This window comes from Arxiozyma heterogenica, assembly GCF_036370985.1.
Source record: "Arxiozyma heterogenica strain weizmannii chromosome Unknown scaffold_11, whole genome shotgun sequence".
Taxonomy (NCBI): Eukaryota; Fungi; Ascomycota; class Saccharomycetes; order Saccharomycetales; family Saccharomycetaceae; genus Arxiozyma; species Arxiozyma heterogenica.
The window spans coordinates 441,121-466,776 of record NW_027042664.1 but is presented as its reverse complement, the minus strand read 5'-3'; the positions used below and the strand labels follow the sequence as shown (position 1 = coordinate 466,776).

The 25,656-nt window shown below is 29.3% G+C and overlaps 11 protein-coding genes across 11 annotated transcripts; 8 read left to right on the top strand and 3 right to left on the bottom strand.

Moving 5' to 3' along the window:
• Window positions 1-739: 739 nt before the first annotated feature.
• Window positions 740-3,478, top strand: AIM44 (Aim44p; the record flags this gene model as incomplete). Its single annotated transcript, XM_064856887.1, has 1 exon — window positions 740-3,478. The coding sequence occupies one exon, from the start codon at window positions 740-742 to the stop codon at window positions 3,476-3,478; it is 2,739 nt and encodes a 912-aa protein (XP_064716020.1).
• An 820-nt stretch (window positions 3,479-4,298) lies between these two features.
• Window positions 4,299-5,105, top strand: PET20 (Pet20p; the record flags this gene model as incomplete). Its single annotated transcript, XM_064856886.1, has 1 exon — window positions 4,299-5,105. One exon carries the CDS (start codon window positions 4,299-4,301, stop codon window positions 5,103-5,105), a length of 807 nt encoding a protein of 268 aa, XP_064716019.1.
• A 590-nt stretch (window positions 5,106-5,695) lies between these two features.
• On the top strand, window positions 5,696-6,700 carry PWA37_000199 (uncharacterized protein; the record flags this gene model as incomplete). The annotated part of the gene is made up of 1 exon (XM_064856885.1): window positions 5,696-6,700. One exon carries the CDS (start codon window positions 5,696-5,698, stop codon window positions 6,698-6,700), a length of 1,005 nt encoding a protein of 334 aa, XP_064716018.1.
• Window positions 6,701-7,731: 1,031 nt separating this feature from the next.
• SVS1 (Svs1p) lies at window positions 7,732-8,415 on the top strand (the record flags this gene model as incomplete). Its single annotated transcript, XM_064856884.1, has 1 exon — window positions 7,732-8,415. The coding sequence occupies one exon, from the start codon at window positions 7,732-7,734 to the stop codon at window positions 8,413-8,415; it is 684 nt and encodes a 227-aa protein (XP_064716017.1).
• Window positions 8,416-8,831: 416 nt separating this feature from the next.
• On the top strand, window positions 8,832-11,090 carry MLH3 (mismatch repair protein MLH3; the record flags this gene model as incomplete). Its single annotated transcript, XM_064856883.1, has 1 exon — window positions 8,832-11,090. One exon carries the CDS (start codon window positions 8,832-8,834, stop codon window positions 11,088-11,090), a length of 2,259 nt encoding a protein of 752 aa, XP_064716016.1.
• Window positions 11,091-11,245: 155 nt separating this feature from the next.
• On the bottom strand, window positions 11,246-11,899 carry ATG29 (Atg29p; the record flags this gene model as incomplete). The annotated part of the gene is made up of 1 exon (XM_064856882.1): window positions 11,246-11,899. One exon carries the CDS (start codon window positions 11,897-11,899, stop codon window positions 11,246-11,248), a length of 654 nt encoding a protein of 217 aa, XP_064716015.1.
• Window positions 11,900-12,639: 740 nt separating this feature from the next.
• REV3 (DNA-directed DNA polymerase) lies at window positions 12,640-17,220 on the top strand (the record flags this gene model as incomplete). The annotated part of the gene is made up of 1 exon (XM_064856881.1): window positions 12,640-17,220. One exon carries the CDS (start codon window positions 12,640-12,642, stop codon window positions 17,218-17,220), a length of 4,581 nt encoding a protein of 1,526 aa, XP_064716014.1.
• Window positions 17,221-17,370: 150 nt separating this feature from the next.
• Window positions 17,371-18,804, bottom strand: MRX4 (Mrx4p; the record flags this gene model as incomplete). Its single annotated transcript, XM_064856880.1, has 1 exon — window positions 17,371-18,804. One exon carries the CDS (start codon window positions 18,802-18,804, stop codon window positions 17,371-17,373), a length of 1,434 nt encoding a protein of 477 aa, XP_064716013.1.
• A 493-nt stretch (window positions 18,805-19,297) lies between these two features.
• On the top strand, window positions 19,298-19,807 carry PWA37_000193 (GNAT family N-acetyltransferase; the record flags this gene model as incomplete). Its single annotated transcript, XM_064856879.1, has 1 exon — window positions 19,298-19,807. One exon carries the CDS (start codon window positions 19,298-19,300, stop codon window positions 19,805-19,807), a length of 510 nt encoding a protein of 169 aa, XP_064716012.1.
• A 270-nt stretch (window positions 19,808-20,077) lies between these two features.
• Window positions 20,078-22,063, bottom strand: SEC63 (protein-transporting protein SEC63; the record flags this gene model as incomplete). Its single annotated transcript, XM_064856878.1, has 1 exon — window positions 20,078-22,063. One exon carries the CDS (start codon window positions 22,061-22,063, stop codon window positions 20,078-20,080), a length of 1,986 nt encoding a protein of 661 aa, XP_064716011.1.
• Window positions 22,064-22,959: 896 nt separating this feature from the next.
• On the top strand, window positions 22,960-24,714 carry MEX67 (Mex67p; the record flags this gene model as incomplete). Its single annotated transcript, XM_064856877.1, has 1 exon — window positions 22,960-24,714. The coding sequence occupies one exon, from the start codon at window positions 22,960-22,962 to the stop codon at window positions 24,712-24,714; it is 1,755 nt and encodes a 584-aa protein (XP_064716010.1).
• Between the last annotated feature and the right edge of the window lie 942 nt (window positions 24,715-25,656).

Here is a 25,656-nt window from a genome sequence, read left to right as displayed (position 1 = left end):
AGAAGATAAGAAAATTCAAAGAATACAGACAAAAAAAGAGAAAAGAGTTTGCTGGGTTTGAATACTACTTGAATAATGGCTAATAATGCCCTGTTAATACGCATTCAAGACTGACTAAGTATAAAATCTACTTGCCTTTTCTGTTAACTTCTCTTCAAAACAGATAAACTAGAAATGAATTTTTTTTCAAAGTCACTTTTTCTTCGAGGGCAGCTGGGTTTATTACCCAAATTGGAAAAATGCTGGTCAAATAAATTGAAAGATAAAAAAAGACAAAACAATTATCTTGCTTGAATACTATTATGAATGCCTTGATCAAACCACTCGATGAGGAGTGTTTGTATTTGGTAAAAACATGATGTAGGCCCAACAATACCAGAAGAAGCTACATCTGGAAGAGAAATCACAGCATGACATAACCACATACTGGTTTTCTTCCCCTCTCTACACTTATATTAGTTAACCTCATTACAGAAAGTCTAGATATATTATGGTATATATATACATAAATCATATGATCACGAACTTTGGTCTGTTTGTGGGCTCTGCACTATCTAATGATATACCTTTTCTTTGAAGAAGGTGGATGCTCAATTCTTTTTTATTTCGTTATATACTAATAATATAATAGTTTAATACGTTTGCAACTAGACACATTTGCTTTTGCGCCAACTTAATCTCCCTATTGAGTTTATATATTTGTAGATATATATCTTTTTTATTCTGACAACAGTTTCAAATGATTATCAGAACACCAACTAGAACCAAGACAAAGTCTTTCAAGGGAGAACAAATGGATTTTAAGTTCCCTTCGAATAATTCCTCAAGATTTAAGACTAACGATGAAGTTGAACTTAATAACCACTTCCTTGTTAATGAATCCTTACGGAATGAAAAACATCAAATAACCAAAGAAAAGGATTTAGTGACTCCCTTGATATCCGATAATACACCTCAATCACATGGTTCAAAACGTAAAAATTTGAATGTGAATCTTTCAAATGGTTATTACTCATTTGCTAATATATCAGATAACACAACATCACCAAGTTTTTTTCATGAAACGAGAGATTCAGATGCTAACAGTGATATTATCTCTATGCTAAATATCAATGGAAACTCAAAACATCCTAAATCTGAATATCCTCAAACTTTGGCACCCAAGAAAACTGTCAGGGATTTTTCACTAGTAGAAAGTCTAATTACTCCATTATCATCATTACCTTCATCGTCATCAGTATCTCCACAGCAGAACTATACTTTACCTTCTAAAGTGGAAAGTCCGTCAATTAAATCTGATAAAACAGAACATACAACGCCTACTGAGATACCTACTGCAGATAATCTTTCTTATGATATCATCTCATCTTCCTCGTTATCCTATTTGAATTCTTCCAAAATGGAGTCATTAAGATTACCATCCTCTTCCAGTTCAAGTAATTTTTCCTCTAAAGGATCTCTTCACCGTACTTCTTCCACTGTTAAGAGAACTCCAATGCGCTTATATCGTAAACCCACAATGAGAAAAGTTGATTCTATGGAATTTTCTGGTATTTCTAGTGACAATGATAATGGTAAAAATTCAAATAAGAATGGATCTAACAAAACTGATCTTTATTATGATAATATTAAATCTAAATTTAAATCTAAACCAAATCTTAATAAGAATAACGACAATAATAACAATAACAAAAATAATAAAATCAACAATAATAAACCGGTTAGAAGAATGAGTTCGATGAGAGCACACCCAAAATCAACTCTAAAGAGATCGAAGGCTATTAGGTGTAAGGGTGGGCTATTGAGATATTTTGAAATGATTGGTATTAAAATAAAAAAATTAGTGAAACACATTAGATTGTTATTATTTAAAAAAAGAACAGTTAACAATTACCAATCTAAGAATTTCAATGTGAGACGTTCCTTTTCCTCCATCTCATCAATTAATGATCATCAAAGTTTATTAACTAAAAATAAAAAAAATAAGAAATTGAGAAACAACTGCAGCAGCGAAAAAATTAACCATATAAAACCACATAAGTATCATGTTCCAAATTCATCCTCATTACAAGCTTTACAGCCTGCTTTGATTGAAAAAGTTAAACCAGCAATTATTAATGAAAAACATGTATTAACCATCAACACAAATAAGGATAGTATCAGTACTACTGAGACTGATAATGTTTATAATAAGAATCGTGAAAAAACTGATGTCAAATCTCCAATTGACAGTGTTATAAATAGTCCTGATATGAATAATCTAGAAAATACTACTACTACCACCATTGCTACCACTACAAATAATAACAACCACAACAATAACATAATTTCTCCATTTACTGGAAATAGAGATTCAACCAGAACCAACAGTACATTAAGGAGAACCAATTCCAGTATCAGAAGGGCTGCATCAATCCTTACTGCTTCTACCCCATCTTCCTCTACATATTATTCTGCAGTTACATGCCAAGAGAATGGGTCACCAGTTAGAAAATCAAGATTAATTAAATCTACTGCATCTACTTCTTTAAGTTCTTTAGTAAGACAACCATCTATTGTGGTTAAAAACAAAGTGATCCCATTATCTATGAGTATTCCATATTCAATGAACGAGACAAATGATGATGATTTGAGGTATGGTAGTCCATTGATGGAGAACAATGTCCTTGACACGTTCGATACCATTAAAGAAGAAGATGAAGAAGATGAGAAGGGAAAAGTATCATCTGATTTTATTAACAGTGATTCAGATTCCTCAATTTTCACCGAATTAGGCACAACTATTGAGAATATAACAGAATCAGTTAACAACAACAACAATAGTAATAATATAGATTCTTCAATAGAAAAAAAGAATGAAGAAATAACAGAAGATGATGGTAAAAAAGAAAAGGCCAACATCGATAGAAAGGAACAAGGATCATCAGTAGAAGTTTCAATGGAGAAAAGTGAAGATAAGGAACATGATTACGACAATGGTATAGATTATGTACACAAAAAGGAGGAGATGGGACAGTTAATGAAAACCTATTTGAGTCAAATAATTCAAAAAAGAATTTTGATGAGATTACAAATGGTCAAATTCCAAGAATCCAATGTCATGGAACCTGAATACAAACAGATGATCGATGATATGGTCAGTAATTACGAGACTGAATGTCATGAAAATTTCATGGTTCTGAACACTAGTGAAAACAATGATGAAAGTGACACCTCAGCTTCAATTACAAGCACTGAAGAATATAATGATAGCTTACACAAGTTCAATCAGTTAAATACAACAACAGATGTAGATGAAGATCACGAAGACGATATTGATGGAATTAAAAAAAACAGTCCTATATCTCTGCAATATCCATCAAAGGATGTCTTATTTGGTGTGAATACGTTGATGGGATCCAATCGTGAAAAGGTATTGAGCATCCCTGCTTCGACAATCAAAAGATCTATGACATTACCCATTGGCATGAAAGTATAAATGTGATCAAAACGTTGGCATTTGTATTTTAGGATATTCAAAACATATCCGTATTTATTTACATCAACTGAAATAAAAAAAATAATTAAACAACTAAATAAATATATTTACCTACTAATATTCTATCCATCATATATAGAGCTACTCACAAAAATAATACACTTTGCTCAAAATAATTGCCTTCTTTTTTTTTTTTTTGTATTATCTCACTTATCTCTCTACGCACGCATAGATACAAGTATATCTAGTTGCAGACGAAATAGATATAACTTATATAACTTTCCATCAGTCACTCCTCCCACTTCATCTCTTCCTCGACCTCCTCTTAGGGGCCCTCTCCTCCTTCCTCTATTTGTAAGTAAAACACATCCACACATCCTTTTAGTTTTAATTTCTTTCAATAAAGAAAAAAAAACCAGAAAAAAAAAGAAAAAAAAAAATTAAAAAACAAAAAAAACAAAAAATAGAAAAAAAACCAGAAAAATAAGACCACTCCACACAAAACCCTTCTACTACATTAAAAACGATTAAACGAAGAGTTACAAGAATTTTGCCAGAGAAAGCAAATAACAAAGGTGTGCTTTGATCAATAACTTAAAACAGAACAAGTCAATAAACATCTTTTATAGAATAAGGGTGATTTTAAAACAAAAGGCACAATATTTAAGATACATATCTGTACACATGTACATTCTGCAATATAAATAAATAAATAGATAGCTATTGAATATATGTTTTAGTGAACATATCCACATAAAAAGTATCTAACAGAATAATACGTCAAGACTCAACAAAGTAACAATACTAAGAAGAAGAACATATGGTGGTGACAGTTATTTTTCCATTATTAAGAAGATCTCCTTTTCATATTGGATCTCAATTTGTGGTACGTAATCAGTTTAGCTTCACATTTTTAAGATATCAATACACTTTAACTATTTCAAAGACTTTAGCAACCAGATACAAAAATAAGGAAAGAAGAAGAATAAATGGTCTAAAAAGAACAACTTGCACACTTCAAGGTTATAAATACAATCCAAATATAGATATAATGAAATTCCAAAATAAGAAAAGACAAAAAATATTTAATTATCTACCGATGCCACGTGTTGAAAATGTCACATGTATAAACCCACATGAATTAAACATGCAAATACTGTTGAATGGTTATAAACCGTTACCGTTTATACCAAGGAAAGACATCGATCTCACTGAATGCGCAAATAATGACAATAACAGTGCTACTAGTACCACCAGTACTACTACTGATAACAGTAATAATTACAATAAGAATAATAATAATAGTAGTATTAGTAACATTTGTCCTACCACAAATAAAACCACGATGCTTGAAATTTCATTAAATTTGAATAATCTGTTGTCTAGCATATCATATAACAATGACAGAAATATATGGATGAGTTCTGCTACTGGGATGGAGAGGTATGATGAGTGGAATAATATTCCTTTAGATATAATAAGTAAACTAAAACCATATGTACCTCCATGTGACTTACAAAACAAACAAAACCAAGATAATTTAGATATTCATAAAATGGATCCACATGGATTATTGCAACAACTTTGTGATGCTATATATAAAACTTATAAGCAGCAGAAAAAGTAAGAATAACATAAGCATGGTGCCAAGAACATTAATAAATAAACTGGAGTGTCAATTGTAGGGATAACCCTTACTCAAGGAAAATAAAATAGGAGCATAAATAGAAAAAAAAAGAAATAATAATATTATTATACCAGTGAATGCTTCTCCGTCTCTTTTTCCCACATACTACAAGACATATTTATTTATTTATTTATTTATTTATTTATTTATTTATTTATTTATCTTATAATAAACTCTATGATCTTAATAACACATATGTCGTACAAAACTGTAATCTCTTCTATCTCTTTCAATAACACAACACAATGAATAAAGCTAGTATTTCTTGGCAAACGAAAAAGTCAAAGGGAACCCCATGATAAAAAAAAAAAAAACAAAAAACAAAAAGAAGCATGAATCATGTTTTATTACAAAATAAGATAAGAATCGAAAGACGAAAGAAAAAAACAAAAGAGAAAGTAATACAACAGTTTAATAATACAGGTGACAAAACTTATATCTAATATCTTATCCAACTTCTCTTTCCATCTTCTTTCTACAGTTTCTTTATTTCAAGGCTTTTGTATTCCTGTCTTGATTTCAGTGCAATAATGATCCATCCACATGTGAACCCACCAAATATTGGGAAATGCCAACTGTTAGGTCCCGTGTCCATTATAGTTCAAAGTATAATGGGCATTTTAATTATTTTGGTGTTATTATTGAAAAGGACATACGAAATCCCTAAAAGAAGACTATCTATCTGGTTATACGATATAATTAAGCAACTTGGTGGATCCTTTGTAATACATTTATTAAATATTATGTTAAGTATATGGAAACAAAATAATAATTACAATAACCCAAAAATACTACTATGTAATATTAGTATTAACGTCAGTAACGAAAATAATTACGATGACGAATGCGATTGGTATTTTGTCAATTTACTCATGGACACCACACTGGGTATCCCTATCTTATATTGTATTTTACATGGTTTGGAACGCTTGGGTTCTTTATGTCATATTTCTAATATCAAAAGTGGAGACTATTTTGATAATAACGAGGAAGAAGAAGAAGAAGAGGAAGTGGAAGCAGAAGAAAACAATCATCGAAATCAACAGCATTTAGAATGTGGATTAAATAAAAGCCGATCCCTCTCGTCCCCTTCTCATTATTTACGAAGGAGGAACCCTAAATTTAAAGCCTTTTTAAAACAATTCATACTATTTTTGATTGGGTTGATTATGATGAAATTTATCATCTATATGATTTTAACTTTTATGGAACCACTAGCTTACCTAATTGCTAATTTGGTGATAGGTTGGTGTGATCCATGGCCAAATTTTCAAGTATTCCTCGTGATGTTTATTTGTCCTGTACTGCTGAACTGTTTTCAGTACTGCTGCATCGATAATATCATTAAATTGCATAACAATAATGTGACTCAAGCAAACTTAGATAGTTTTGAAGCAAGCATTGAAGAACAAGAGAGACAAGAGGAGCAAGAGAGTTTTGAAAGCCAAAACATATCACAATTAAATATTGTGAATTATGGAAGCATAAAGACGACGTTAAGTGGGAGTCGAGAAGAATTATCTTTGAAAGGCTGATCTATTTCCAGTCTTATTTTTGTTATTTAAAACGTAGATCCTATTGCATGGAATTTATCGGGAACAAGAAATTCACAAGAATATTATTAGATATTCTTTAAAAAAGAAAAAAAAAGTATTGAATGGCGTATTCTCTTATATAAAAAAAAATCATTTCAAGTCTTTATGCTTTTTTTTTTTTGGTGAAAAAACAGAGTCTCCACTTTCTAAAATGCAACTGTAAAGAATTCAGATCCAATTTTATTTTATTTTATTTTCACTTTCACTCCCCTAAGAAAACACGAAAATTTTTTTGTAAATTTCGTGAAGTTTCCAAATGAACCAAAAACACGAAAAAAAAATAAAAATAAAAACAAAAACAAAACAGAAAAAAAAACAATTTGATGGCATTCAACGATGAAAATAAACAACATTTTCGTATCATGGAGCTGCTTTCTAACTGTATTTCGTAAAACTTGTTGATGGCGTTTTGATTCTGAGATAAGAAAGAAAGATATTCGATCCTCAGGCACACTCAACTATGTCCTCTTGCAAAAACACATAGCCACACCAATTGGCTACTTATCTGATTTCATCTTTTGTGTTCTGAATTTTCCTACCTTCCTTTCCCTTGAAACATTCTGGAGTGTATTTTTAGTGATACTGATACAGATGCTACCTATGCTGTAGAAATGACATCATTCTATTATTGATCAAAACTCTTAAAATAAATATTTTGTTTTTACATCCATACATACATGCATGAACACCCTCATGTATATACAAATAATATATAAAAAGAACCTAATGAATAATAATGGCAACTGAATCCTTCCCTCTTCTGCCTCTCTCTCTCTCTCTCCTTCTGTTCTTTTTATCTTTTAGCACCATCACAGTAACTGTATCTTAATATCTCATCAAACTGCTATCCTTTCCATACATATCTTTGCATTCAAATATCACTTATAAAATCTTCTCTTCCCAACAGTTTAACATTATCACAAGAAATTAAAACATAAGTATCAAATAAACAGAACAGAGGAAAATAAGAAATGAAATTGACTCAATCATTAGTTTTATTATTCACATTATGTTACACTTCTATGGCTGCCTGGTATGATAATACAACCAGTCCTGCTAACACAATAAATAGATCTGTTATAACATTATCCCCCACCTACACTGTCCAACCAATTACTACCACAATCACATATGCTGACCCTACAACTACTTTTTATGTGACGCAAACCGTTTTCACCACGATATATTACACTCCAGTTTCAACTCCAGCTATTACTACCAATGCCCTATATTCCCAACCATCATCAAGTCTTACTACCATTACTAGTACAGCTACATCCACCGCTGTTACTGAACTTGCTTCCACTTATTCAGACGTCAGTACCACCTACACCTCTACTATTACCTCCACCCTAATCTTTTATCAAACCATAACTAGAACAACTAAGAATAATCTAAATGTTAAGGACTTGAAGGTGGACTTCACTACCCCTATAACTACTACTACTGCCATTGCTACTGCTGATGGTGATACTGTATCACCTAACGCTTCTGCACAACAGTGCACAGATATTGTAAATACAGTGACAGTTACCGAGACTGCTAATCCAGTCACTATCACTGTTACTCCAGAAATTAAATATGTTACTGTGACAGTCAGTGCAAACACAATTGACCAAACCAGTTTATTTAACACCACTGTAAGAGCTAGCTGATCATTCTCATTTTATTTCATTTGCTTTTTTTTTTTGTTTTTTGTTTTAACTTACTCCCTTAATCATGATGAACACTCGATAGATTTAATAATATGATCAACTAGTTTGTTTCAATTGTTTTAGTATATCGCAAAAAACTATATCAATATATATATATATATATATACATGCATATATAATTAAGTGTACATGCTATGTTGTCTTTAATCTTTATTGTTATTATTTTTTTGAAAGAAAAAAAAGAAAAGAAAAGATGATCACACTTTTTAAAATAAAAATATCAAAAACATTTGAATAAGAAAATAACAGATGTTATGAGCATTATTACATCAAAATTGCTCTACGACTTACAGAAAACGCAGCATTAATCGATACATGAACTAGTTTTTTTATAGCCAATACGTGTGTAAGCCTATATGGTTATGTCCAAACTTAGAGTGTTAGACGGGACCATATCAATAAAGTTACAAGCACAACCACATATTTTATCCTACACTTCGGCGGTTAATGAATTGTTACAAAACAGTATAGATGCCCATGCTTCTACAATATATATTGTCTGTGATTTCTCACAAGGTAATATATTGTGTAAGGATAATGGTGACGGTATACCACATGAAGATTTAAATCGTTTGGGAAAGCAGAATTATTTGACTTCAAAGATCAATCAATTGAATGATTTAACTAAATTGAGCAGTTATGGTTTTAAAGGGATTGCATTATATTCAATGACACAGCTATCAAGAGAACTATATATTGTCTCAAAATGTCCTGGATACGGCTCAACTTGGCTTAAAAAATTACAAAGTAATGAACCTTGTAAAATGGTATCTAATGAAACAAAAGAATGGATACCTAGCGATAAATTAAATGAAATATTCACCCTAAAATATATCCCTTTAAATGAGCATGGAACTACTATTTTAATTCATGATATGTTTTATAATATACCAGTAAGAAAGAAAATAGTCCTTGAGGAACCTTTGTTTAAAATATTCCATCAATTAAAAATGAGTTTATTTCAAGTTGTTCTAAAAAATCCAAATGTTACCATTACTATTGACTACCTTCATAATGGAAAACCAAAAAATATTATACGTTACTCAATGGCAAATCTGCAATCAAATGCTTCTAATTATTATGTTCGATTAATACGGCATGTTTTTAATCCAATTACACCAGACAATGTTATGAAAAATGTAGCGTTAAATTTCAAACAGTTTAATTTGAAAGGAATGATATCTACTTACCCTTTAAAGACTAAAGACTTGCAACTTATTTTTATTAACGGCAGAAAGTATTATGACCCAACTTTCATTAAGTTAATAAATTCCTATTTTTTTTCTTCAGGCTGGCCTGGAAACATTAACATGAACTGCAGTAACTACCCTTCGTCTACTGCCACGTCAGGGAAAAATGTTCGGTGGTTTCCTTTTTATGTTCTAGATATAACATCACCATTAGATGTGAATGATTTTTTGCAAGAACCTGAAAAAACTATAATACGACCACATATGGAAAATATTATACAGAAATTGATTTTAAAAGTATTTTCAGGTTTCCTAAGTTTACAAGGTTATCCTGTTGCTATGGCTACTCAACCTGTAACAAGCTCATTCAAAGAAAAATCTTTGCCATATTGTGCAAAGGATAATTCCAACAAAGGCGAATATCTACAAATAGATAAATCTACTCAAATAAATTATAATGACGGATGTACTCTTGCCAAAAAAATTGCTGATATAATGTTAAAAAGAAATTGCAAGAATAAACTCTTATCAACTACTCCAATTTCCAAAAAGATAAAATTAGGTAATACTACCTGGATTAACATTAAGAGGATAAACGAAGACATATTAAATAAACTAACATACGAACTTAAAAAAGATCATTTGTCTAATTGTGATATCATTGGTCAACTTGATAAAAAATTTATATTAGCTAAGTTTAGCAAACTTTCAACAACAACATTATTGATCCTAGATCAACATGCTTGTGATGAAAGAATTAAACTGGAATCTCACTTACAAAACTATATTAATGATATTATTGATAATGCCTTGTTACTGAAAAATATACCAAAACCTTTACTGATTAAAATAAATCATGACGAATTTCAACTTTTTAGCTATTATAAAGAAGAATTTATGAAATGGGGTATTAAATATTGCTTACTTGAAGAAGCAGTAATAAGCAATGAAGATAAAGCTAATATCCCCGAGAAAGTTAAGAATACCCTAAAGATAACTGCATTGTCAGAATTTATCTTTGAAAGATTTGGCAGAAATCAAAACTTTATTAAAAATGTTATGATACATCACATGGAGGATCTAAAATGTTCTAACAAGATATCAATACAGAAAAGATTTAATAATAGAATAAAACATCAATCCTGGTACAAATATACTAATAGCATACCGTCATTTTTAATGGATTTTTTCAATTCAAAGGCTTGCAGATCTGCTATAATGTTTGGTGATGAATTGACAAAATCTGAATGTCAAGTATTGATTAATGATTTAAGCAAGTGTGTTTTACCTTTTCATTGTGCACATGGGCGACCTTCTATTATTCCATTAACAGTAATAAATGGAGAACAATCATTCGCTGTTGATAGTAATATGAACAACGGAGGAAATCTGTCAATCGATACACCAATAGATTATATTATCTAATAAAAACATATAATATGCTAGCATAAATTTTGTATAACATAGATATATATATCAAATATCTAATTCTAGAAAAAGAACAAAACTATAAAGTACAGATACTTCAGTAATCAAATAGTATAACCCTAAAATAATATACGCTTGCTTTATTCCAAATTCTAGAAATGTAACCTTTCTAACAAGGCTTCTTCTAAGGCTGATTTACTCACACTTAAACTTGAAGACGTGTCATCATCAGATACTTCCTTTAACTTATCTAATTTTTTATTATTAATTGAGTCTAATGTTCTTGCTAACACCTTTGAAACATGCAATTGACTTAATACTTCTGTTGCTGATTTTTCAGATAATGTTGCTTGATTTAATTTTTCAGCTGATTTTATGTAAGCATCTTTTTCTGAACCAGTACTCTCTGTAGACACTGATTTATCTATTGATGATTCCATTAAGGGATTGGTTGCTGTTGGCACTTTCATCTTAGAATTCTTAATTATTGAAGAATTTTTAAAAGCTTCTACATTACCTGTTGAGTCCAGAGAATTCAATTTCTTAATATTAAATTTTCTCTTCATTAATAACATATGGTTTTCAAACAATTTGTAACTTCTTTTCCTTAAGAAAAATATAGGAACATTTAAAATTATAGACAATTTAGTCCAATCAATTTGGTCTATTGAATTATCCAATTTTGAAATAAATTTCCATAATTGTTGGTCTTTATCCTCATCCCATTCAAATGGTTCTGGGTCTACAAAGTCTACTGGTCTTTTACCTTTAACTCTCACATATATAATTGTATTTCTATTATCCATCGAAGTATATCAAAAAGCGAAATAATACAGTAGGATAATAAACCAATCCTTTCTTCTTATATATCTTGTTGCCTTACTAACGTAAGTTCATCCTGATATATATATCAAATTGATCTCTTTTAAAGGTATACTGGCATATGAAGGATGAAGGGTCAGAGCGTCCTCCTTTTGTACTGCCATAAATCAAAAAAAAAATAAAAAAAAAATAAAACTAATTTAAAAATTAGTAGAAAGTGTTTTTTTATTTTATTCAATTCCAAGAAGAGATGCAAAATATCAACCAAAACTATAAACTAATAGAATTACATATGAGAAATAGGCGTGTATCGTTATCCAACAGTCCTGTTTAACTCTCTCAGTATTACATATTTGTTCTAAATATAAATAAATAATATATTCTTAATATTAAAAAGTATTAGTTAATCTTTAAAATATCCAAAATATTTCTTATTAATAATTTTGAAGTTTAAACATATGTTGATAAATGAAATCACATTGTAAAGTATCATACTACAAATCTTCTTTACTCTTCATTGTCGAAACTTAATTATCACATATCCTCAGATACAATTTCACTTTATTAAATATACTTAGACACATAATCAAAAACATATTCTCATATAACTAATTATTATCGATTATTTTATCCATATCCTAGTATCTTTGTTTGATTATTCTCTAATAATGAGTTGAATATCTATATATTATAAATATATGTCAAAAGCTTATCAACCAAAAAAATGCCATTAACAGAAGAAAATTTTAGTAATAACTCTTCACTGAGCAGCCTTGATCCAAATTTAATTCATTTGCAATTAAACAATCATGATTATTATTTGACAAAGCCATCTGCACTATTAGATACTAATTACTCAAAAAGTTTACCTTTAAATAAATTTGAACATATCCCCATAATCAGGGTATTTGGATGTTTACCTTCAGGTCATCGAGTTTTATGCCATATTCATGGCATTTTCCCCTATATATATATACCTTATGATGGTAAAATCGAATCTGATTCATCTACTCTCAGAAACCAAAAATGTTTACATTTGCACCTTTTGTTAGAATCAAAATTGCATGATGTCCCTATTCAGTCTGATTACACATTTAATGGAAATCTTAAATATATTGCTGATGTCTCATTAGTTAAGGCAATCCCATTTTATGGTTATCACATTGGCTGGTCTGTATTTTATAAAATATCATTATTAAACCCATCCTATGTTAATAAATTATCTGACATGTTAAGAAATGGCACTATATTAAATAAAGAAATAGAAACTTTTGAAAGTAACATTCCATATCTTTTACAATTTGTTACTGATTTTAATCTTTTTGGGTGTGATTGGATTAAGTTAACAGAGTGTTATTTCAGATCTCCTATTTTGAACCAAATTCTAGACATTGATAATTTAATGTTAAACTCTCAATTAAAACAATTTTTAACCAAGTTTTGTCAAAGATCTGATACTACAAATAATGGTAATACTAATATTTTGCCAAGATCGAGCTTTCAAAGAATAGGGAATAGCCTATTGGAGATTGATATTTTACCACAATTTATTCAAAATAGAAAAGAGCTCCAATTTAAAGAACTGCATCATAGCTTTATAGAATATTTGAATAATAATATTGATACATCTAACTCTGTTCATTATATAACTTCAACTAAACAAATGGTTAAAGATTTAATGGAGCAAAGACAAACCTTTGAATTGGACACCTACAAAAAACCTACAGGTGTTAATAGAAACTCATCAGATGCCTATCCAAAATGGCAACGAACTAAAGAAAACCAAAGTATGTATAATAAAGCAAGAAAAAGTACGGCCTTTCATTTTGGTAATAGGAGGTCCACATTTGATAATTTTATCCAGTCGAGTAAAATTTTTGAAAATATTCAGAAAATAGAAGAATCTGTGTCAAATTTATGGCCAGTACGTCCTGATATTTCAAAGATTTCTCTATATAATATAGGTAAGGAAACACCACCCAATGACAGCAATATTATTGTGCAAGGGCATGATATTGTTGATCCGTCAATAAATAATAATGAAACTAATTATGAAATAGGTTCAAATATTGGGCGAAATGATATATTTGATTATAAAGCAGTCACACAGACGAAAAATATTTTGTCACCTTCTTTAGATTTGTCTACACTTTACCCTGAAGAAGTTGGAGCATTTCCAAAATATTCACTGGATATAAGCTTGACACAAACTATGACAAAAAAAAGAAAAAAGTGCCTACAATTTTTAAACAATATTAGGTCACCGATTTCTAATTCATTAGTTTCAGAGAATATATGTTTTAAAAAGCTTAGAAACATACCAAAACCTCGAAACTTTCCGATTTTGAATGGAGGAAATTGCTTTATTTATAAAGAATCGAAAATTACTTACCAATCAATATTGGATGATTTAGAAAATCTTGGATACCCTAGAATTAATTTTAAAGATCCGTTCTTCAGCAATCCACTTGATAGAAGAAATAAATTATTTGTTTATGCAGGTAAACGATTTGAAATCAATTCTTTACATTTAAGTGATAGAATACCCATTGAATTCCAAGAAAATAGTGTGATATTAGAGACTAAAATACAACAAAAACTCTTTTCTACATGGAGATATGTTACTCAACCACCAACATATAAAGAAATTGCCTCATTTTACAATACACTACCTATGTCAACTAAACCAGTAAAGAAAAAAAAATTCTCATCACAAATTGATATGACAATGTCAGACAAAAGTGCTAGTGAGGATTCATTTAATAAAAAATCTACTACACTACAAAATCACTTAACTCATCTATCTTTGGAAATTCATGTGAATACCAGAGCAGACAAATATCCAGATCCAGTATTAGACGAAGTAGTTATGATATTTTGGATACTTGATGATGAAACATATCCCTTTGATTTAGATATGGAACATCAAGGAATAATGGTGGTCAATAAAGATATACATAATAAAAAATTTATTAACAAAGTTGAATCTGCAGCAAGCCCAATAACTGTTGCGTTTTATGAAACTGAATTTGAAATGTTTGACGCTTTGACTGATTTGATACTACTCTTTGATCCTGATATTCTTTCAGGATATGAGATTCATAAGTCATCTTGGGGATATATTATTGATCGATGTACTCAAATTCACAAATTTAATATAGTAAATGAGATTTCTAGAGTCAATAATAAATACCAGAACAAAATAAAAGACGCATGGGGATATACTCATACCTCAAGATTTTTGATAACTGGAAGATATATGTTAAATATATGGCGAATTATGAGAGCCAGTTTTAATTTAACACAATATTCTATTGAAAACATAAGTCAACATGTACTAAAGTTGAGGTTACCACATTTTTCCTATTCATTTTTAACTTCTCTTTGGTCATCAGACTCAACTATAACACAATTAAAAACAGTAATATCATATTGGATGAAACGCACAGAGTTAAATATTTTGTTGATAGAAAAAGATGATTTCATTGAAAGAACTACAGAGTTTTCTAGATTATTAGGTATTGATTTTAATTCTGTTTTTTATAGAGGTTCACAATATAAAGTCGAATCAATTCTTTTAAGATTATGTAAATTAGAAAGTTTTTTAATGAATTCACCAAGTAAACAAGATGTGAAAAGACAGAAGCCACTGGAATGTGTTCCGTTAGTTATGGAACCTCAATCTGCATTTTATAAGAGTCCATTAATAATTCTTGATTTCCAATCTCTATATCCATCTATTATGATTGCGTATAATTACTGTTATTCGACTATGATAGGAAGAGTTGACACTTTAAATTTAAAAAGTAATGAAATAGGAACAACACAGATACCATTAAGGGAAAATTTGCTAGAACTTTTAAAGAATGATATTACTATTTCACCGAATGGTATTGTGTTTGTTAAAGAATCTGTAAGAAAATCTACTTTGGCCAAAATGTTGACAGAAATCCTAGATCTTAGAGTTATGGTTAAGAAAACTATATCTGAATTACCACCAACAAAAAAAACGTTGAAAAAGCAACTTAATAACAAGCAACTAGCATTAAAGTTATTAGCTAATGTGGTCTATGGTTTCACATCAGCCTCATTCTCTGGTAGAATGCCATGCTCTGATTTAGCTGATGCTATAGTGCAAACAGGTAGAGAAACATTAGAACACGCAATTGACATGATCGAACAGAATCCTGAATGGGGAGCCAAAGTTGTATATGGTGATACGGATAGTTTGTTTGTGTATTTGCCTGGTAAGAGCAAAAAGGATGCATTTCGAATAGGTAATGAGATTTCAATTAAAGTTTCTGAAAATAATCCCAAACCAATCTTTTTAAAATTTGAGAAAGTCTATTTTCCCAGTATCTTACTCTCCAAAAAAAGATATGTTGGTTATTCTTATGAAAACATATCACAAACTAAAGCGGTTTTTGATTCTAAAGGCATAGAAACCGTTAGAAGAGATAGTCATCCAGCTCAGCAAAAAATTGTAGAAAAATCATTAAAAATCTTATTTGATACAAGTGACCTTACTTTAGTTAAAGATTATGTACAACAACAATTTTCTAAATTATATGAAGGCAAGGTGTCTATTCAAGAATTTTGTTTTGCTAAAGAAGTGAAGCTGGGTAGCTATAAAAGTGATAGTACTGCACCTGCTGGTGCTTTGGTAGCCAAAAAACAAATGGAGAAAGATCACAGGACTGAACCACAATATAAAGAAAGAATCCCTTATCTCATTGTTAAAGGAAAATCAGGAGAAATTTTGAGAAATAGAAGTGTCTCTCCAAAGGATTTTTTCTCAGGGACTGATTTATCGTTGGACGCTGACTACTACATTGACAAAACATTGATTCCTCCACTTTCAAGATTATTTAATATTATGGGTATCAATGTGGAAGAATGGAAATTTGATTTGAAAAGATCCATTTCTAAACAAGGTTTATGTACCATAAAAGACAACAAAAAAGTTGGTAACTCCCAATTTTGTTCTAATTGTGGTAATAGATTTATAATCTTAGAAGATTCACTACTATGTCAGATGTGTCTTGAAAAGAAAAAGGACACATCGGTCAATATATTAAGGACCCAAATATCGAGAGAACAAGAGTTTAATAATATACTAACTGTTTGTCGAACATGTACTTATAAGTATACCAAGAATGCAAATCTAGAAGGTCATTACATCAGTAGAAATTGTGAGTCATATGATTGTCCTGTGTATTATTCCAGAATAAAAATTAAAGGATACTTAACAGATGAAAATTCATCAAGAAAATACCATTCCTTAAAGTTTTTAGATGAATGGTAACATAACAAATGTCAATATAGCGATACAGAAGATATGAATATATAAAATTAACTAGATACTTTCTCAATAACATATACTTATATTCTTCTAATTGGTGTGATCTAGTGAAAAGTGCAACTTTAAGGTTATTTATTGCATGATTTTTGGAGATCAGAGCTTGGATGCTTCCTCAGATTTTATTTCTTTCTTCCAGTCAAAAAAACATATACAGGTTTTATACAATATATTACAACTGATTACTATACACACACTTTTCAAAATATAAGAAAAATATGATATATTACTGGTTGAAATCATTCTTTTAAATATTATTTTATTTGGATCATTGAAAAGTGATCCAACTAGTCTCCAATTATCTGTCTGCTGACTTTTCAGTTTTGATAGAATAAACTCAGGATATAGTTGAGCATTATTAATAATTTCAAACATATCTTTATGTTCAATATTTAAAGGAAATCTTTCTGATTTGGTATTATAATTTGTTGTCTTATCTGTCTGCAAATCATATATCTTATATTCTGTGAAATAATTTGAATTTTTGACTCCCCATAATGATCTAATACGACGATTTTTATCAGACATTATCCAGGTTAGTGGATTAAATAATGATAAAATATCATTTAAAACTAGTTTATTTGTTTTGTTCATGGCTGCTACAGATGTGTTCCAGTTGTAAATACGTTGTTGTTCTTTTAAGACAACTTTTTTTTGGTATTCCTGGGTTTCAATCTTATTTAAATATGATTTTAAGTAATCCAAATTTATTATATCACTATCCGAGGATGATTGTAAGTGTTTACCCAACTGATTTTCTGGTTTCGTTTCCTCTAACATATTACTAAAAATTTGATAAAGATCATTAGTATTTGTATTTTTGTTTAATAAATGAGATTCCAACTTATCCAAGATTTCTAAAATATCGTTTTGACCGTTGTTTTTATTATTAGTATTTACTTTATTTATATTTGTGAAAGTACTATTATTATTATGATTATTACGATCTTTTTCAACAATTATTGCGTTGTTGGTGGTGTTCTTGCTATGACCGTTGGTGTTTCCCAATGACAAAGATAACGAAGGTTGTAATACTTTCTCCCCCAAGGTTGTGGATGACTTTGTCTTTGTAGCATTTAGTGATACATTAACATTAATAGGTTGTGTATTTCTAAACTGTGCAATTCTTTGAAAGATTACTTCATTATTTATCTTATTACTTTCAATAATAGCTTTTAATTCTTCACTAATAGTCTGAAGTCTGACCTTTGTATCTAGTTCAACTTGATATTTGGAACCAAAAACATCCAGTAATAAATTTTTAATAATATCTAGCTCCTGAATACAATGTTTTTTTTCATAAAATATGTTCGATGAAGTATTTAACTTATTTACTAAAAGTTTAAACTCTTTTATTACAACAGATTTATCTATTTTTGGATTAAAAATAGTTCTTAAGGACTGATTCAAGTCATCTATATTATTTTTCTCTAATGTAGATATATATGGTTTTTTGGACCCATTTACTACAGTAGCATAATGTCTTCTCAAATATTTCAACATTATTGGGTGTTTGACAACTTTTATCATCCTTTTATTATCAAAATAATGTATATTCGTTATTTTTAATTTCTTTATGAATTGTGTATGGAGTCTAATTATTGTATGCAATGTAACCAATTTCGGTGATAATTATGTGATTGTTGAACTGCTTCCCTTTATCATTTTTCCAAGCTATGGATATCTTTCTGTTTGATGAAGTTTCATCTGTTGACCTTGTTTAAAGAATCTTCTTCAGAACTTTTCCCAAAAGCTTGGGGATATGAAAATGTACATTAATAAAATACTATAACTATTAATAATAAATATTAAGCATATACCATAAGTAAACGTAATTTTGTTATTTATGCCTTGTCTTTTACACTCTTACAGAACTAAAAGAAATCATCGAAACAATCATTAATAAGGCTAAATTATAATAGAACTGTAAATAGAACAATTTATTATGTTTTATTGAGTAGTTTTAAATAGTTATGTTTTACAAGAATATGAGTGGATCAATATCTAATGTACTGTACTTATAATGATTGATTGCATTGATGTGAATGCAAGACTCTTTTTAAGGTTTATCGAAGAAGTTCTTATAGAATATTTTCCTAAGAAATATTTGAAAACTTATGTTAATATTTGTAAAAACAATTCTAGTCCTCTCTCAGGTAAAATTCTAGTTGATAATAAAACAGACCAAATTATTGGAGGAATCCTGGGTAGAGTTCAAGCCACTTATAATGATGATGATAATAATAATCCTGTCCTCTATATTGAACTGTTAGCTATTAGTAAAAAATATAGAAGAGCAGATTGTGCTTTGAAGATTCTAAAAGAAATGGAACAAACTGGGCAAGATAATAATGTAGCTGCTATAGAATTGCATGTCTCTCTTGGAAATCTAGCCGCTCTTCTACTTTATTATAAGGATAATTTCAAACTAATATCAATATATAAACATTTCTATCAAAATGCAAAATATTTCCAAGGTTCCAGTACTGGATTATTATTATCCAAACGTATAGTTAATGTTGGTTCAATATAAAGGCTTTAATATATTATAACTTGCTCTTCAAATAAAATTGTATGTATGAATGTGTACATTTTTTATGGTAGATTTTTATGAAAGTTATTAAAACTATAATAATTATAGGGGTCATATGATACATTTACAAAATGTCATAAATAATGCTTGATAATTTTTAAAATTAAGAATAGAATACAACAATCTCTAAATAAAAAACTATATATAAGTGTAGATAGCATTGAAGGTTTATAAATTAATGTTTCTAAAATTATGCATTTAAAGTCAGCATTACTCTTCTACGACAGCATCTTCTTCTACTTCTGTGTCTGTATCAATATCTGTATAATCACTATAATCTTCTTCATCTTCCTCAAAATCTTCCTCCTCGTCATCATCACTATATAGTTCATTCATTTCCTTTTCAATTTCAGCTACTTCTAACTTTGGAGGATCACAAACATTCATAGCCATTGTAAAATCAAGATCTGAACCAAAATAATCAGTGGATTTAATAACAATTCTGAAATAATAGTTACCCTTTTCTGGGGGAGCTTGTTGGCCTAATGGAATCTTTATAGTACCGATTTCCCAGTCCTCTAGGTTAAAATCTTTATCAAAATCTTTAATATCCAATTTTCCAAAATTGTTTTGTAAATTTTTTAATGATAATTTTTCAACTACTAATGGATTTTGAATAATTTTATTGTCCTTTTGTAAAATAACCATACAGCACCATGCATTACGTCTATTTGTAGGGAAATATGGTGCAAAGGTATATGGCAACATAGGTTGTTTCCCCATTTGTGCAAAAGGATCTCTTAGGTCCTCAAAAGATTTAGATTCTTCATATTTTTCTTGTGGAAATTTATCAGCTGGAATTAGTTTATGTTTAGCAGATCTGACCAAAACCTTGATAGATATATGAGCAATGGAAGATGGTGTGACATATTCTTCACCAGGGACTACAAAATCTGCTTTTAAAAGTTTTAAAATTGGGATATTTGAAGCAACTTGTAAAGTTTCTTTTAGATGTGTTTCGTCTTTAATACCAAGAATTTTACCAATCTTTGAATCATCATAGGTAAATAATTTACCTAAAGTGTGAATTTCATCGACTGATCCATTTTGGAAAATTTCTTTATCCACATTTGGTAATTGATAGATTTCAGCATCGGTAACAGATGGTACTGCTTGGACAATGGCTTTGAACGTGTTTAAGGTCATAATGGCGGCATCGGTATTTCTGAATGCACAAATAACATCTAGTAAACCGTAAAGAAGTGAGTGGCACTTAGCTACAATTCTATATTTAATCTCATTTTGCCCACCACTGTCTCTGCGGTGAATATGATCTTGTAACAATTTTTCAAAATCCTTCGGAGTTAAATGTGGGTAAAAATCCTTAAATTCTTGTGCATTGGATAACCATTTAATAATTAAATCAATAGTAATAATTTCACTAGGTTTATAATTGACTAATCTATCGACAAAATATGATGCAGTTAAAGTATGTAAACCCTTTTTAGTATAGGATTGGGTTTTTGCCCACCATCTAGAAACAGCCCAAGGCAAGACCAAAACAAAGCATAAGATATAGGTAGCCACTAAGAATGGGGAAGTAGAAGCAGCTACTAAAAAACTTGGTAGCGCAATACCGTGAGACACAGCTTGTGGACCATCTGGATGACCATATTTCAAATAGTTATTTCTGATCAATTCATCGGTTAAAGCTTCATATGCCTTTGTGATTTGAACATATGCTTCTTCTAAAGCTGTTCTCTCCTTTTCGGTTAAACCTTTTGGTAATTTATCTGGATGATACTTCAAAGACAATTTTCTGTAAGCACTTTTAATTTCTTTATCAGTGGCGCTTGTTGATATACCTAACAGTTCATATGGATCAAATAACCCTAATGCAGCTTCCTTAATTGCATCATTACTGTTAACTCTTTTGATCAAGAAAATCACGAGAGCCCATAATATTGCAATAAATAGATTCCATTTGTTAAAGATTCTATTGACACTATTTTTCAAAAATTTCTTACGAAAGTTCTTAATTGCAATAGATGTATAAATATTATTAAGTGGCTTCATAACTTCATCATTTGCTTTATCATCATTTTTCGATACATTATTATTTTTATTGTTATCACCACCACGAATTATCCATATCAATTGCCATACAGTTAACGGTACTAATATAATAACTATCACAGCTAGCAAGAAAAATGGCCAAGTTTCGCTTGATTCATCATAATCATAATTCAATGCCATTTTGACTTTAAATTACACAATAAATTGACCTCAATTTATCTTATCCTTATTATAAGAAAAAAATATAAGCACAGAGAAATAATGAAAGTTTTAAAAACAATAATTATAGTAATAAGGAAAAGAATCAATCAGATTTTAATTGGATTATGGGGATACTCTAGAACTAATATAAATCCTTATAATTCATATATATAAGAGGTTTAAGTGCAAAAAAACAATAATAAGGTTTTAGGAAGTAACTCAACTACCTAGCGTTTTTACACTTTATATTGAAGGTTTTATTAGTTTGTTGTTTTGTTATTCTAAAAAGTGAAAAATTTTCTTTTAATTTTATTTTTTTTGTTTTTTTCAGTTTTGTTATTTTAGCATGGTAGCGGAAATATTATACAGCTAACTGTAAAGAAAAATTAGAAATTTTAGATTGTTTGTAATAATTACTTAGGGCTTTGATAAAAATTCATGTTTTAATTATATAAAATAACAAAACCATATAGGGTTTTGCAATATTGTACAGTTTTTTCTCTGTTTTTTTTTTAATATTATTGTTTAGAACAATGTTTTTTCAAAGGTATATCATTTGGTAGGAAGGCAAATTGCATAACTATCAAATATATCACTAAAAGAAACTGTAACTTGATATAAACCGCATACATGTGAGGCATATGTGTAATTATCAGCCAGTGAATATACACTGTATGTCTTTGAGTGTTTTTTTCTTTCTTCCCATACCAAAACTACCTATAACCTATTATAATAATAAGGGTTAAAAAAATAAAATAAAATAAAGTTAAAGCAAAGAAGAAGAGGAAACGTTTTTGTACAATTTTACGCCTGATTATATTACTACAGGAACTCTATCAGGATTAGCTATCAAAAATAATGTTAATGTAAATAATATGGTAACTAACAGAAATATGTTTCATTCCATAAATGATGTCAATGAACTATCGACAACGGTGAAAATAGGGATCAGAAATTGGCAAAATTCCAATTCATCTGAGCTGTTGAATTTTCTTTATAGAAACACTGGTATCAATTTGCAAAATGTTGTAATTGAAGGTCCATTAATTGTTGGGTATGTGCCTAATAGAATTCAAGCTGAACATATCATAAAATGTGATGGTATGCTATTTTTTGGAGATAGATTAAGGGTAAAAATAATGAGTGAACGTGTGCCATCTACGTCAAATACAATAGAAGTTTTAAGAAATGTTATCTTGAAACGGTATGATATACAAAAAAAAATGCTCAATCTGGAAAATTTAGATGGCGATCAAGATTTGATTCGAAGGGGGATGATGTCTAATGTGTCTACAAGATCAAGAACTTTTCCGGCATTAATTAAAATTGCATCAGAAGAACCAAATATGATAGTAGAAAGCATAAATCTAGCAAATAATAAATTAAGAGATATAAACATGATTTCTACTGTACCTAAATATTTTCCCAATTTGAAAAATTTGTGTTTGGCTAATAACCAAATAACAAGGACTACAGTTTTTCAAATATGGGAAAACAAATTTTTAAGTTTAAGGGAATTGTTAATGTTGAATAATTCAGTAACTAAATATCATGGTTATAAGAATGATATGTTAAGATTTTTCCCCAAATTAGTTATTTTGGATAATATTATTGTGAGAGATCGAAATAAATTAAATTCAATATATAAGTTCCCCATAAAAATTCAACAGTTTTTTTTTGAAAACGATCAATTAAGTTCCACAACTGGTGGATTTATAACAAATTTTTTGAACTATTGGGATACAGATAGAAATCAAATATTACCTCTATATACTATAGATTCTCAATTTTCAATGGCCTTAGATAGCTCTGTTCCCAGTAGTAGCGTAAAAACAACTGATCAGACACCTTCATTCGGGTATTATATCCCTAATTCTAGAAATATAACAAAAATTTCCAATAGTACGAAATGGCAGGCCCGTTTAGCTAAAGGTCCAAGTGAAATCTTAGCATTATTTAAAAAGTTACCTAAGACTAAGCACCACTTGCAAGATAAACCAGAGGAATATAAAATGGAGGTTGTAAAATTCTCACAAATTAATGGAATATTGATAACACTACATGGATATTTTGATGAAGTTGAAAAACCTGAAAATATATCAAGTGGTAATAGTAGTAATGAGATGGTGAGAACATCATATAGAACAAGGATGTATACTGGTTTGTATAATAATAATAATAGTAATTATAACTTTAACACATCAGTGAATACAAAATTATCTAAAAAATGTTTTGATAGAACATGGGTATTAGTGATGATAAATAATACATTTGTTATAGTATCAGATATGGTAACTGTTAGAGCATTTTCAAGTAATACATGGTCATCTCAAAACATGCCACAATTACACTCTAATTCTGTAATAAAAATAGAGGAGATACCAAATAAAACATTGAATCCATCATTCTCGCAGATTAGAGATTCATCTGGAATTAGATTACAAATACCACCTAATCATAATCTATTGCCATTACAAATTGATTTACTGCAAAAATTACATGATATAACAAAACTAAATTATCAATACACCTGCATGTTAGCTGAGCAAAGTAACTGGAATTATGATGAAGCAATTAAAAATTTCCAAATGAGTGTCAATAACCTACCAAGAGAAGCGTTTACTCAATAACAATTTTGAAACAAGATATGGAAGTTGAAAAAGAGAAGATTTTAATAAAGATATTAAATATAATGAAAGGAATATTATCTTTAATATATGATATGTTAATGTATATAATATAATTATGTATTAAGTATCATTAGGTTATTTTAGTATACTTTGGAAATTGTATTAAGCTTGGCTAGTCAAAATATGTTGGAATTAAGAAGTAAATAAGCTTAAATAATTTCTTTTTTTGCAAAAAACATAATTGGTTGTTTAGAGCAAGGCATCAATAAAGTAATCAAAAGAATTCCCGGAAATAGTCGCTCTTGTATTCTTACCTTATGATTGAATCACATTAACCTTTTGTCAACTTGCGTTCAAAACTTCATAAAATTAAAGGATAAGGCTAAGGCAGGTGTACATTGAGTTATTTAGTTAAAAATAGAACATTTTACTCTTTGAACACAGGATCAATATATTTCAGGCCTGTAATTTTTAAGTTAGTGAAATTAATCAGACCAGTTGCAGAAACATTGTAGTTGTTGACAAATTTTTCTATCTTCAGGCATAGATAAATACATATATATTATGTAAGGTATTGAACAACAACTAACTCAAGATTAGATTAGTATTTTCGTTGGCAAACAATAGTAAAATTAAATAGATGGAGTAGGTTTAGTTATTTTATATCAACTTAGTAATTTCATAATGTTGTTGTTTTTTTAAAATAGTATTATGCACAGTTTTCTTTTTTATCTTTTGTTTATATATTAACCATTTAACATTGAATTTAACTGGAAAATTGTAATATCTTATTTTTTTTTTAGCAAAAAGTCGTTCAATTTATTTTCTATTTCCTGCTCTATATACTATTAACATATTATTGCTAATTGTATTTGAAATATACTTTATTACATATATATATAAAGAAACAAAGACCTAGATCAATACTTTATAATAAAAAAC